This window comes from Tyto alba, unplaced genomic scaffold (genome assembly GCF_018691265.1).
Source record: "Tyto alba isolate M040663 unplaced genomic scaffold, T.alba_DEE_v4.0 Super-Scaffold_1, whole genome shotgun sequence".
NCBI lineage: Eukaryota > Metazoa > Chordata > Aves > Strigiformes > Tytonidae > Tyto > Tyto alba.
This window is the reverse complement of record NW_024881261.1, coordinates 33,531,944-33,547,235: the sequence shown is the minus strand read 5'-3', so window position 1 is coordinate 33,547,235 and position 15,292 is coordinate 33,531,944. Positions and strand designations below refer to the sequence as shown.

General features: G+C 39.6%; 1 protein-coding gene across 23 annotated transcripts in view; it reads left to right on the top strand.

The window, feature by feature from the left end:
• The window catches only part of ANK3 (ankyrin 3), a 279,582-nt gene that overhangs the window by 209,611 nt on the left and 54,679 nt on the right, over positions 1 to 15,292 (top strand). For 14 of the 23 annotated variants that reach the window (XM_033004248.2, XM_033004250.2, XM_033004246.2 and 11 more), the window contains 3 exons: positions 4,960 to 5,066; positions 9,059 to 9,091; positions 12,641 to 12,865. In XM_033004248.2, coding sequence (XP_032860139.1) covers positions 4,960 to 5,066; positions 9,059 to 9,091; positions 12,641 to 12,865 — 365 coding nt within the window. The remainder of the gene's footprint in view (positions 1 to 4,959; positions 5,067 to 9,058; positions 9,092 to 12,640; positions 12,866 to 15,292) is intronic. The other 9 variants (XM_033004263.2, XM_033004255.2, XM_033004262.2 and 6 more) reach the window with 1 other exon arrangement.

Here is a 15,292-nt window from a genome sequence, read left to right as displayed (position 1 = left end):
TGCAGGTGGTTTTGGTAGCATTATAACAATGGAGGAAATTGGATTCTGTCTTTAGCAACCGAGTGTTTATTGTTAGATTGTTACTTTCAAGTGAAATGCTGTAAACCTCCAATAACTTTCATTTGCAACAGCCACCTAGGGAGAGTTTCTGAACCCTACATAGCAGTAATTTTGTTGCCTTTGCTTGTTTTGAAGTCAGAAAATAAAATCTGCAACTACTGGCACTGGGAACAAGAAGTGGTCTTTCAGGATTGAGAACCTAAAGTTACTCTGACACTTCGTCCTCCTGAAGACTTCATTAAGTCTTCTTGATATGATGGAAATTTCAGAGGAGAGGAAGACTCTTCAGTCTAAGAATATATGATATTTTTTTATGATTCTGGCTATTTTTGTGATTACCATCAAAGTAAATGGCATTGATTTAGTAGCTAGAGTGCATTTTATCGCATAACAAGACTTAAAACCAACGCTGAACTGAATAACTCCTAAAGAACATTGTTCAAAGTGTGCACCATTAACCTGTTTTGTATTACAAAGTTTCACTAGAAAAATAAGAATTACTTACCTGTACATGGAGGTGTTGCAGTGACATCACATCATGTATAGGAGCTCTACTTTAGGGCAAACTTCTTAGTTTCTACGAGTGGTCACAGACCTCTGCTTTCTGGAGGATCTTGGGCAGTGCTGACTCTTGATCTGAGAAGGCAACAAATAAGAAAACCTCCTAATGCTGCGGCTGAGCAGTAGTGTAGGCTGTTTTCATTGCATTTACAGTCTTCATATTTTTGTGATTCCGGTTTTTGTCCAGCAATGATTGTGCAATTATTGCAGTTCAGTACCGGTCCAAATTTGTCACGTAAAATGAAGCCAGGTTGGAGGCCTGGCTGACAGTCTAGTTGTAAATGTTATTCTAATCCTAATCCTCTAGACAAGATTCAAGTTTTTCGAGTCCAGGAGGGGATCAGGAATGGTGAAGGTGGTAGTGGGAAAAAAATGTCAGTCCTGTCTTGAGAGATTAGTAAAACTATGATCCCCTGAAAAACAAATGACAGGAAAGCAACAAACTATCTTCAAGAAAATTGGACCCCGGCTAAAATTTTCTGCTATGGTTTCTGCAGACCTCGAAGTCCTGACAAAAAACATATCCATCCTCTGGAATCACTGTGTTCTTCAGCCCAGCTCATACCTATGGTGGTAGGCTTTACAGCTCTTTGGCTGAAGTGGGAGGAGTGCATTTGGGAAATGAAGAATACCCCTGCCTCTTTCCCATCCCTCCCTCTGTATGTTACTGGGCTTCTAGGTAATCTCTGCTACGGCAATAGAAAACAAGGAAAAAAGTCACCTTGTGTTCCAGCAATGGAATTCGTGGGAACAAAGATCATGGTGGATCAAAACCAACATCCTGAAAGTCCGTCTGGAAACTGATAGAAGTTAAGGCTGTTTTAGGGTATCGCACTACTTTGAAGGAGTGAGCCATTGCCTATCTGCATTTTCCGTTTCCATAAGTTCAGACCTGTCTGGAGATCATGGCAACAGCAAAGTCTCAGAGCAAAGGGAATTAATTATATAAAAAATATAAATATATAAAAGAGTAAGGGAATTTGTCAACCTCTTGATCAGGTTAAAACAGAAGATCCTATGGCCACCTCTCCCCAAGATCAGTGGGAGACTTGGGAGTCTTAAAAGGGTCAAACTAGGAAGATTTGAAACCAGTCTTTACTGAACCTGACTACCAGCATGACACGTTGTGTATTGAAGAAGAGTTTCTAATAATCCCCTGAGAAGTTGCAGTAGTCTTCATTGTTTGCATTTGGTGGTTTATTGCTGACCCTGTTCAACAGGGAGGTCTGAGTCCAGGCCATACTGTGCCTCATAACCTGGCTGGGGCAAAGTTAAAATTTCTGTGTCTTGGTGAGTTACCATGGACGCAGCAACTCAGACCACATCCAAACGACTTTCTCCATGGAATAATTTACATCAGCCTCTGAATTTAATCAGCCAAAGGCAGGATGAATCAGGCTGTCAGTTACATAGCAGCTTGATGAATCTCTTCTGTCTCGATAAATTCATCTGGGAGAAAGCGCAAATTCTTCTGTTTGCTGAACTCTGATATTGCACAGCCTGGATATTCAGTTATGCAACCAGCAGGATCCTTGCCAGCAGAACTATCAGTATTTTTATACATGCATTTGCATCTAACCATGCCACGCCCTTTAGCAATGCATACTTCATCTCTCTCGGTCCTGGGAGGGAACACCAGGACCTGACCAAACACAGGATGAATCCTGTGATTTGATGTCACCGATGATGTACCACCATCTGGACTGCTTATATTGCAATTTACATAGGAAGGTTTTTTTGCCTGCCTTGGAAAATCCAGCACCTCAACAGACTGACAAAATGAGATCAACAGATGTGTGCTGCGTGTACGATGCATGTGTCCGGCCATTAGCTTTTCGTACTCTATTTCTCTGCCAAAATTATTGGCTGCAGGCTTTGTGCTTTTGCTGGCTGTAAATATTTCCGAAAGATCTGTTTGAGTGTACTTTGTCAGAAAGGAATGCATCAAAAAATACAGTCATCTGAGATACAGACAGTATCTCAGGACAAAGGAATAGACCGAGGAACCCTGTATATGTATGTAGGTGAACCTACAATAACTTGGTGAGTGCAGTAGCATGCCAGCATAGGTTATTTTAGAGTAGTGGTATTTCCTTGGAAATTATGTGGCGCTCTGTTTAGTTTTCTGCATCACACTGCTGAAAGAACTTAAGCATTTTTCATCTGTTACAGCAAACACAATCCCACGTTTATTTGTTGATGTATGTGTCCTAGTGCATGCTTGGACCTCGGTGCAGTGACACTGTTATGGCTTAGCAAGCATTTGAATGATAAACACTAAATTGTGCTGGTTTTTCTCTTATGTTTCTTTGTTTTGTCCTATTTTTGATGGTAATGTTAATCACTGAGAAAAAGAATAAATTTATTTTTGTTTATCTACATTTTTTATAACTTCTGAGACCAACGGTCTAGATCATACACTGTTTGGTATCAAAAGTAATAACTCATTCAGTATGAACTCTTACAAAGTTAGATCGCTTGGAATAGCAGAAATCCACACCAATGGCTTTTCTGCCTAAACTGCGGGCTCTTCCAAAAATGTAGGAGAATCCCTAATGTTCTGTTGGAAAGAGCTAGAAAACTGTCTTCATGAAACTAATTTATGATACATTTTTCAAAATGGTGCTAATTAAAGCCACTGCTGTTGCTTAATTGCCATTGTTTTAATGACATTCATTTAATCTTTTATGTTTGATGGTGTATTTTGGTGTTTAGCACACGCAAGCTTGCTCATTATTGTTGTTGTCTGTGCTTGAACCATCAGACCTCAAGTACATATCTTACAGCAAAAACTTTAATGAAAACTGCTAATAAAAGTGTTAAGGTAGCAAAAGAAGGAGGCATTGAGCCATGTGCCACAGTTTTGGACAGATGACAGAGCAAAGATGTACCCAGCAGATATTTCTGTTGATTGGCAGTAAATTATAATATTGATGGGTTTTGGAAGTAAACACGGGCTGCTCATTTGAAATAAAAGAAATGTCTAAAGAGAAAAGTTTTTTGGAAACACCAGAGTGATGGGAGAGTTGCAGGTTCTGGCCAACAACAGAGCACTATCTGCTTGCTTATCTTGTAGAAACTTCTCAACAGAAGTATATTCGTGTGTTTATGACTGACTTTGCCAGATTTACTACTAATGCTAATATTTCCATTCAAATGAATTCATTTGTACTACTATGTGCCAGTACATTTAAAAAAAAAAAAAAAAAAAAAAAGATGGAAATAACAGAACTTCCCTGGGTAGAAGTGTGCGTAGCTCAGGTTTGACTCGGACCCACAGAATCTGATTTGAAAACAGCTCATGAGGTTTTAGACTTAACAGACTCTGCTGTCTCTAGGTATATTTGCCTGTAGCAGAAAACAACCTACTCACAGGAAACATTGACATCTTTAACAGCATGTTGGGAGAAGATAGTCTGTCTGTACTGCAGGACAGCTTCTTGACTCAGTTTTGTTGAAGTAACCTCTGACAGTGCTTCTTAAATTGTTTAGAAGCTTTCATATTACCCTGGAAATATGGGCATACAGTATTTGAAGATTTCATTTGTTTAATTTCCTAGGGGAAAAAGAAACAAATAAAAAAGACTATTTTACTCGAATGGCTGTGGTACACAGATAGGAGGATTTATAGTGTGAGACCTTGTTGCGGGGCACAGGGCGCACTGGGTGTTCTTGCGCATGTCCACGGGCAGCATCCAGAAACAAATTACGCCTCAGCGTCTGCCAGATGGGGCAGTTAATTATAGCACCAGTGTACCAGTGCTTCACAGGGTTAAGGCTATTTTTATAGAGATGAGTAGGGACAGTGGCACTCCAGAAAACAGTGTTCGTGTTGGTTGTACGTGTATAAAGACAAACTAAGCCCTCCTCCCACCAGGAGCTTGGCCGTGCATTCACAGTTTCAATTAAAACTCTCAGTGAAGTTATTCACAGGTTCTGCTTGAATAAGGGTCTATTCAGTGGCGGTTTCTGCGGGGGAATATTACACTGCCTGTCTATATGGTGTACGACTGCAGTCCAAATGGTAACATTTTTTTCAATCTTTTTAACCTTGCAGGTGTAAGTAAAGATTGGAGAGAGCCATAGTTGTAACTCAAGGAAGTAGGAAAAGTGAACAAAAATCATGCTTGATGATATGGAAGATTAATTTGTCAGTGGATTCCATGTTTCTCTTATGGGATTTCTAGTAATTTTAACACCTGGGGTATCAGCACTGTTATGTTGAAAGGGGCCAGATCTAAATTTAATAGAATTATATTAACAAACTTGTATTTAAGACAAGTGTTTTTTCATGTTAATTTTAGATTTCAATTTATCTTTCTTTATTATGTTTTTAAGCACCTGACGTTTCAAAGGGAGTTTGATTCTGATTCTCTCAGACACTATAGCTGGGCTGCAGACACCTTGGACAATGTTAACCTTGTTTCAAGTCCCATCCATTCTGGGTAGGTCACTTAACAGATTTCCTTTATCTTTAAATGTGGAAGTGTATTGTTAGCTGAAGAACACAGCCTGCTGATAACATGCCTGTTCCTGCTCCAGTTGAAGCCAGTGGCAAAATTCACACTGACTACAAGGAGGGTGCTTAATAACAGGAGTCAGTCTAAATTCTTGCATATCAAACCAAAAACTTGCTTCTGCACTTAATTTTCTGAATGCCGAAACATTGTAATCCCACAGGCCTCTCTTTTTAATAGTCCTGTTTTGCTTTTTCTGTTGCTTATGGTTTCCTTTTAAGTGTCATACGGTGATTTTGTTTGAAATGTATTAAATTATTTGGAATATGAAATCAGAGATGTAATGTTATGTTTTCTGTTCTTTCATAGAGGAAAAAATGGGGGGGTATAAATTTAACTTCTTAATTTATTTGTACCTCCAAACTCCTCCTGTTCTTCTATATCTGTAGTTTGATGTTAGTGGTACTATTCAGTTACTTATGAGTGATCACTGTAGTTGTGGTGCTTCTTGACAATACCACGTAGACTTGATTTAAATGCAAGAGTAGTAATGTTTGAATGCATATGGTAAAAGTTTACAAATAAATGTGTAAGTGAAAGGAATTAATGCATATGAGATTGTCTAGTATAAATATTTGTTGTTTAATTTTCCTGATCAGAGCATAAAATTTCACATCCTTTTAATTTACTTCCCCATTTTGTGACTAATTGCATTCTTATAATGAAGACGAGTGCAGCACATACTAAAAGATTTCAGTTGCAAAATGGCAGCAAGTGCCACAAATCTAAAGCTACAGTCCCACAATAGATGTAAGCATCTGCTTCTGCTGGACAGGTCTATCTGATGGTGGATTTTTGGGTCCTGAGCTGGTAAAACACTGCATATGGTCAATGCTAGAGTTGAAATGTCAGGAGTTGCAGTATGCAAGTCTGTTGGTTGTTGTGGAAAGGTGTGTCAGCAAAGGGCCTCAGATAGCTGGTAGTCCACCCATTTGCATTAAACTGTGCTCAGGCCACTCTTGCAATATGTTTAATTTCTTCATAGTCACTAAAAAGAAGAGATTCTGTAGTTCCTCAGCTTCAGTAGTTCACTATCCTTTGTTACAATATTTCTTCCCCTGATATTCAACTTAAAATTTCTTTGCTGCAGATTAAGCCTATTTCTTGTCATTCATAGCAGTCATGGCAAAGAGTATCTTACTGGTCCCTTAACAATATTTTATATGTTGGAAGACATGTAGTCCTCTCTTTTATAGACTAAAATGTCCCAGATCCTCCTAGGTGGTGCTTTCCACATTTCAACACGTTATTGTTGCTGTCCTCTGGCTCTTCTCTCTTTGATGGTAGTTTATTTCTAAGCCGGGATCACTACCTCTTTAGTCTGACACATGAGACATTTTATCTTAACCAGTCCCACAATGAGAAATATAATTTTGGTAACTGCAATTTCTGTTGACAGATATTTGTGATCTGCTAGAATTTCTTGGTTCTTTTCTGAAATTATGCAGTCTGGTTATTTTGTCTATGTTTTGTTGGCTTCTTGCCTCTGTTTGCGTTTGTCTTTATGGTATTTCAGTTTGTTGGTGCCAGACCCTTTTTCCATTTTAGCAAGATAGCTTTTATTTCTGATCCTATTTTCCGAAGACTTCTCAGACCTTCTTTCTGTCCAGTGTTCAAATTGTAAATGAAGACATTAGCTTAGTACATGGCCCAGGAAAGCACAGTGGAATCTCCACTTGAAGTTTCCTTTCAGTTTAACAGTAAAGTACTGATGGTATCTCTTTTGAGGTAACTTCTCAGATGATTGTGCACTTACCTCATCTATACTGTCTCTTGACTGCTTACTGAAATACCAAGACAGTACTTCCACACATCCACTGGGTAAGTTACCCTGTCAAAGAGGGAAGATAAATTCATTTGACATGAGTTACTCTTGCCACTTATGTTTTGGCTCATTTTTACTTTGAATACTGGGGGTGGGTGAATTGTGATCTTGATTATCCTTTGGGCCCTTATTAACTGTTGGATAATTTATTCCTGACTATTTCTGGTAGTTGGGGTTAGACCGATTGGTCTAAAATTTTCTGGCTCCTTTTCATCCTAGTACAAAATAGGTCTGATGTTTGCATCCTGCCAGTCCTCTGGGACAATACTTGTCTGTCCTTTGTTCGTCAGCATGCTCATTAATTAACCCAACCCTCCAAAACATATATTCTGTAGACATGGGATCTTTTGCATCAGCTACTTCAGACCTGCTCCCTTTGTACATCAGTCCTCGCTAACACCGACACGGCCTTAGCTGTTGCCCAGAGGGGCAGGGCTGCAGACCTGCAGCACTGGAGCAAATTCTGAGGCTGCAGGGGAGGGAGAGGATCTGAGCACCAAAATATTCTCTAAACAAGTATAGCTTTTCTGACCTGTCATGCTTCTCATTTGATGGATAAAATCCATCAGAAATGGTGCTCTGATCACTCAGTTCCTTTGTTAGGAAAAAAACCCTCACTGTTTATTTTCTTAACTGTGGCCCCATATTATAGTATGATACTGTTTGGTTTTCCCTCTTATATTCATCTAGGAGCAGTCAACAGATCTTCCCTTCACATCTTCCAGTACCTCAGCACGTCTGATACGCAGAGGATCATGACTTTTCACTTCTCTTCTGCCAGTCTTTTTCTGAAAAGCAACTCCTTTCCTGCCTGTTGGCAGAGCTCCATCCCCAGCTTTGTCCCCAGTCCCTTCCGTGGCCGTAGGGAGAGGTACGCTGGCCGGGGTCACCTGCTGTCGGCAGCCCTCATGGTCCCGGTCGACCTTCGGCCAGGGCCTGACCCCACCGCTCTCTGCGTTCCTCGTCCTCCCCCGAGCTCCGCAGCGTGTCGTGTTGGGGGAGATCCTCTGCCCTCTGCTCCCTCGGGTGGCTCTTTTCCCCATTTACTCACTGTCAGAACATCGGAGTTTGTTCACGTTTCTTAATAATGCAGACGGGGAATTTTGGGAGCAGGATGTGGAGATCCAGCGATGCATCAGTGAAAGGGGAAGAAAGACGGAATTGTTGGCAATAATTTCGACTCTTCTGGTTTTTCCTTTTTTTCAGCCAAGATACTGTTTTATATTTTTTCTTTTTGAGTTCAGATAAGTTGTTTTGCCAGCATATATTTTGAACAGGCTCCACTGTAAGCAGTACATTGAAATGTGTCATGAATCTTGAGGCCTCTGGAAGGGTAGACCCTTCACCAAAATGACCTTTGGCTTTCAGATGTGAGCTTATCCGTGAAACTTTCCCAAACTAAATTGTGGGTGTGCTCTCTTCGTGTTTCCTTTTTTAACTCGTTGGTTTTCTTAGCCAAAAGAAAGAAATGACTGTCTTACACTGCTTTCCATATTGAGAAACTCAGAAATACCGAATCCAGTCTTGCAAGGTGGAATACATCAGATTAATTATAGTTTACTCCAACCTCCTGTACACACAGAACTAATTTTTGAAAGCAGTGTAATGAATGGCATGGACTGATACACCTTTCAAGTATCCTGCCATACATATCTTTGTACATTATACTTTGGAAAATAAACTGCTATAGAAAAGTGCAAGAGCTGGTTTTCCATGGCACAGCGGAGCATGTTTTGGGAATTAAATAAAGAAGTTGTGTTACAGTAAATTCTCTGTTGACCTAAGTAAATTGCAAATGCTTGTCTTCATATGCCTCTGCATTTCTCAGAGAAATTATGGACTTGTGCTGACTAATTAAATGAACTCTTCCTTTCAGATTTTTTTTTTTTCCCATGTGTGGTACATTTTATATGACATAGGTCACAGTATGCAAAACAAAAGCCAAATAATTTCTAAAGTTGCCCTTTGAATGTGTTGCTTTTGTTATTTTTCTGATTGTTACTTTTTCTTTGCGCTTATTATTGATATTTTCTGTTGCTTGCCTCTAATTATCTTACATTAATTTTTCCCATTTGCTTTCTAAATTATTTTGCAGCTATTCCTCTCCACTCCCCCAGTATGATTCAAGGTGATAACTCTGTGCTTTCTGTGAATCCTCATTTTATTTATTTACTTTTTAACTTTTTTCCCACAGAGTGTGTGTAGATGTTTGTAGTGCATCCGCCCACATCCTCATCCCTTCCATATATTCAAGTAGAAATGCTCATTAGCATTTAGCGTTGTGTTTTAGAGATCATACTGTAGTTTCCATTATTAGTGAAGCATTAATTTAGGTAAGCATCAGCTACTAATCTTTTTTTTTGATACAAAGTGCATGAAATACTGTTTGGAATTATTGTTATTGTTTTAAATGACAAATTACTAATTTGAAAACTAAACGAGGAAATAATTAATATATTTTTGACAATGATTATCTTTATATGGGAGCAATATGCATAAAGGCTGATCTGCTAAAGGTTTTGTCTTCACTGAAGGCTGCAGTGTGGTGTAGACACCAAAGCTGGCTGTAATGGGCTAGTTCCTGCAGTGGGGCATAAACTCATGTCAAGGGTTAACCTACCCTTGCTGTGAGCAGTGAGCATTAGCAGTGCTAAGCCCCAGGTTGCTAAGGCTGGGCTGACCTTGAAATCTACAGCCTAAATGTACCTGAGAACTTTGGGCCCAGTTTTTATAGGTACTCCTTTTTGACTTCCATTGATTTTTTTTTTTTTTTTTAATTATTAATTTAAAGTCAATTGATCTAGGTGCCTAGAGATTTTTGACAATCCACTCTTACATACTTGCATCATTTAAATACTTTGGATGGAGAAATAACATCTTATCTGAGTTCAAGTTTTGAAAAACTCTTTTTTTTTTTTTTTTGTTTTGGTTTGGTTTGGTTTGGTTTTTTTTGTTTTTGTTATTATTTCTCGACTGGCTTAACATGCTAGTCATCATGTGCATGATAGGCAGCTCTCCAAACCCTTGCTTTGAGCCTTGCCAAGCTCCCCGGGAGCCCCTCCCTGGTGCACGGACCAGATGTGATGTGCCCCCTGGGAGCTGCTGCAGCACCAGCCCTGAAGGGATGCTCCAGCCAGCCACCCCGCCGCCCTGCGCACTTCCACGTAGTCTGAAGTGGCCCCATCCTCTCTGCAGACAAAAACCATGCATATTTTTAAAAGGCCACCAAAGCACCAATTGTAACAGATTCCTTTCAGTATTGTCCCTTCGATGACCAAGGGCTGTCTGTCCCTGTTTCTATATTTTACTTTGCTTCACAGTAAATTTTAATGGATTGTCTTGAACTCTCTTCACAGCTAGTCACGAGCTGGCTCTTGGCCAGCCCTGAAGACCAACCATTGGCCCACCTTTCCACATGCTTGGTGGCATCAGCCTCCTACCATCAGCCTTCACCGCCCACCACATAAAGCAGTTGCAGGGAGAAAAAGCAACGTAAACATGCTGACAGGCCAATAGTGCTCACTGAGCAGAGGGGAAAGGGAACCAAAGGCCCAGGCTCTCTAGAGCTGGTGTCTGCTTGCTACAGCCTTTGTTAGCAAGCAGAAAAGTGTTCCAGACATCTGAGATCTTGTGTTCTATAAACATTAAAATTAACATAACTTACTCTATAATTTGATGATGGAGCATACTGTTTTTGACATAGATCTAATATTTGTAGAAAGCGATTCATCAAAGATCCCGTCACACTGAAACAATTCCTATTGTGAGGAATTATTATGTACAGTGTGTTTATCTAGGAGAGAAATGTGGATACAATTTATTTGTATGAGAACTGCTGTGAAATATCGTGAATCTTATTACATGATTCAGTATTGTAAAGTGTCTGGGGCATAAGAAATGATAAATTGGGGTTAGGGTTATCTCGGAGGGCTGTTTCACCACCTCATCTTTACTGAAGGAATTTAATTTGGTTTGAAGAAAGGCAATGTAGCAATTTCTTTATCTGGAATTCTGCTGGACAACCTTTCTGTCCTGCTTCATATATTTACAGCTTGTGTCCCTACCTGCCTGTCTCCCGCAGACCACTAAATACCAAATTTTGATTATGGTCCTGCTTTTGTGCAGATTTTTGCCACCCACGTTGGCCGGACTTCCAAATGCATCTTATTTGCAGGCCTGGCCAATGCACATCAGCTGTTACTTTTTATATCCTGCTGGTCTCAAAAGCAAATGTAACAAGTTTTACACAAATTCCCATGCATACTTTGGAGCACTTGGAGAGGGGGGTGGGTATAAAGAATCTTCTTGGCCCCCCTGGATTATTGGCTCTTGCCCCTAGTTCAGTTTACAGTAGGGAACCAGGAAATTGAATGGATTCACCTATTAATCATGTGCAGGTTTAGTTCTTAAGATCTGGAAGTTTTGGCAACAGCCTTGAAAATAGTGAAGCAATAGAGCAGATGTGCCAGCTATGTCAGCATCTACATATCGTACAGGAGCAAACAAAAAAATGTATTGGCATCAAGACTGAGTTGGTAACTCATGTCCTTCTTGATACTGGCCTGTTATTGCATCTTCTACCCGAAGCTATTCTTTCTCAGCAGCTTATGGTACAGAAGAAAAGGGGAGGTGTTTTGGAGTGCCAGAGGAGACACCCCACCACCCCAATAACTGTTTAGCCCTGCAGGAAGCTGTACATTTTGATCCCCATAAATTGGAAGGATTTTTGCTGCAGAGTTTTGAAACAGGCTGAAGTCCGTTTTCAGTCCTGGGAGGAGACTCCACTGTTCTGTCACTGTTCTGTTAAAGACAGTAACATTTCATGTGTGGAGCTACTCAGCATTTTATAGATGAAACAAGCCACGGCTATTAAAGATTATTTTTGTTAGTAATCATTACTCCCTCGCTAATAAAAATAGTTTTACTTTTAAATCTACCAGTTACCACTTACAAATATAATTAGTTACTCTTCTATTATTAAATGGAATATTATGCATTAGAATGACACTGGCAAATGTGATTTTTCTTTAATGTCGCTTTTTGCTAATGAATGTCATCTTCACAGAGGAGTAATGGCATGTTTTCCTCCAGAGTGCCAGCAGCCTAAATAAAGTTATCTGGACTTGGTATTCTCACTCATTCCCCATCAGTGGAAGCCCCTAGCAGCCTGGACTGACTGTCACCCATGGTGTCTGCACTCATCTGCCAGCCATCATGAGTGTTTGCAAATGAGACTGGGAGGAGGTTTTAAAGACTGAGATCCCCAAAATAATAAGCATTTTTGATTCCCCTTTTTCTACACTGTCTGGTTCCTTTCTGCATGAGAGGCTAATGACTCTTATTTATGGACAGTAGAGCTAACAGTAACAGAGGAATGTTTTTAAATTCTAATAAACCACTACTAATGTACTACCTGTGTACTCCTTTAATCCAAATTACTCAGTAGCACCTGTTTGTTTCACCATGATGTTGCTAGACCTTTAGTAATTCCTGCTTTTGATAACCATTAGTTAACATGTAAGTATAAGTTTTAAAAGAATCTTTGTGTTCTTTTTAGTTTAGCTGGGATTGGGAGGAATTTTCTAATAATGTTTTAAAGGCTGTGGCAGTTGAATCCATGCTGATCTCCTGCTTGTTTTGTGACCATTTTCATTGATGTGTTTCCTTTTTCCTACAGTTTCCTGGTTAGTTTTATGGTTGATGCACGTGGGGGTTCGATGAGGGGTAGTCGCCATCATGGAATGAGAATAATTATCCCACCACGCAAGTGTACAGCACCAACCCGCATCACCTGCCGCTTGGTAAAGAGGCACAAACTGGCCAGCCCACCACCCATGGTTGAAGGAGAAGGATTAGCGAGTAGACTTGTAGAAATGGGGCCAGCAGGGGCACAATTTTTAGGGTGAGTTGTTCTATGAATTTCATTGTTCATGCTCACATTGCATCTTTCATTTCCTTTAACCTGTGGTTCTAAGTAGTTAAACATTGACTTTACCTCATTTGAGCATGTAAGATAGGCTACTTAACTTGAAATATTAAAAAATGCCAACCTGCCATTCCTTCCAGAAAGTACCCTTGTATTTTAGAGGGGAGCTTTGCCTCTATGATGACTGCAGGGAGGAGCCTAAGGTAAGGAAAGCCATGAAAAGGCCAGGTCCTGCCCCCCAGCTACTCATGCAACCTGCCTTTGGAGTCAGGAGGAGTCGTGCACTTGTAACCCAGAACAGGTTTTGACCCTCTTGCTTGTAGAGTATCAGAGAAATATCGCAAAAAAAAGTGTCCTAAAGTCACCAGCAGGGACCCAAATATTGAGCTCTGTTCCCTGTGCCACGGCATGTGCACGGCTCCTGCCAGCGTGGCTGGGAGCTGCCTGTCTCTGTCTCGTGGAGCAAAGCCACTGAGGCTGGTGGCAGAACACTTACTGTAGAGCATCAAGCAGTACAAATGCTAGGAACTGACTTATTTTTTTTTTAAGCTTAAAGTAGGGGAAACAATCCACTATGATGTGGCTTTTTTTTTTTTCCTAATTATAAATTTTGTTCATTACAATGAGTGGCACCCTGGTGTAAACTGCTGGTTCTGTCGGGAATGACAGCTTGATCCTAATTTCCCCTTCTCGTTTCTCTTCCTGCTGCATGGATGTTATTCAGTAAACTGCATCTTCCTAACACTCCTCCCCCTCTAAATGAGGGTGAGAGCATGGTTAGCCGAATCCTGCAGCTTGGTCCACAAGGAACAAAATTTATTGGGTAGGATATGTACGGAAAAGATACAGAATGTCTACAGTTTTTCTTTTGTTTCCAATTTTTTGTTATTCCCATTTTATTTTTTTTAAGTTTTCTAAAGCTTTCAGTTGATTTATGTCACTGAAAGAAAATCATAGTGGCTTGATTTAATATAGCTCTGCTACTACCTTGTGCTTATAGGCATGTAAAATTCACTGCCAGCATTCTGCTTTCATAACTTCTGTGCTTTTGTAATTTTTTAAATTTGAAGTGTTTCAACTGCATCAAATACATTTTAATACACAGTGATAGTCCTTTAAGTTCGACCCTGTGGTAGAGAAGGTATTTACAGGCCTTGAGTGAGTCTGTTTTGGGAAGAGCATTTATAAAATGTGATTGCATATAGTCTATTTATGAAAAACTATTATTTAGAAAAAATGTCATTGAGTGAATGACTTCATTCAGAAATGTTGGAGAAATACTAATCTTTTCAACCTTCAAGAGGCATCTTGTTAAAATAAATTTATAAAGCCAAGGATGCTACCGAAAGGAACTGCAGTGTATAATCTAAAACTGTAAGAATGTTTCCGTATATTTTTGACTGTTGTTTTCAAACCATATTGTGAAATTTATTGCGTTAGGTTTTCAAAATATTGGTGAGTGTTTGGTGTTCCAAACCTGTTCAATACCTTCTCACTAAGTATTCTTGTTAAATGTCATGCACAAAATTGTGTGGTTTCTAAATATTTAGAGACAGTATCTGAAATATTAGCCTGCAAAGATTGTACTATAGTGTTAGTCTTCAGTTTGTACTTTTTTTTTTTGAATTAGAGAGTAAATATATTAAGCAATGTATTTGAAATTTTTGATATTTACTTGCTGTGCACAGTGGGAGACACCAGCTACATTCCTCTTTCTTGCTAAAGGACAAGATTAGAGTAGTAGTTTGAGTGTTCTTAAAAGTAACTAAAATATGTATTAATTAAGCAGTCTTTTTCTATTTTCATGGGGGGAAATGCTATATAACTCTTCTCCCTTAGTATTTAATGTGAAAACTGGACTTCCAACTAATTTATGTTTTCCCTCATGATGACTGCTGTGATTTCTGTGCCCAAGTAATTGATTGGTTAATGCACCCGACACCTTGCAGGTGTACAGTACCTTGGAAGTGCTGCATACTTCTCCCATCCTGTGATACTACTTTTAACTGAGTTACTACAAAGCAGTGAAATCCTTTACAACCTCTGTAGGAAAATAATGATACTGTCTATTAAATGTCTTAAAGCTGCATAATCCATAATTGTTCACTTACTGTGTGATTTCAGTCGGTTTGTCTTAGCATAATTTAAAATGCATATCCTGCCTGTGAAGTGTTTGGCAAAAGTGTCTGTTTTGTTAAGGAATGGCACATGAAGTGAATGGTGGTTTCTGTTGGTTGTTCACAATAACTGTTCAGTAATGCACTTGCAGTCCTCTGTTGAAGGTACATTGTCTGGTGACATAGGTGTATTTATTAACCACCTTCTCGTTCCTTTTCCTTCCCCCCCACCAAATGTTTGACAGTAACTAATATAAATGTGGTCGTGATGTTGCTTAACTCAGAG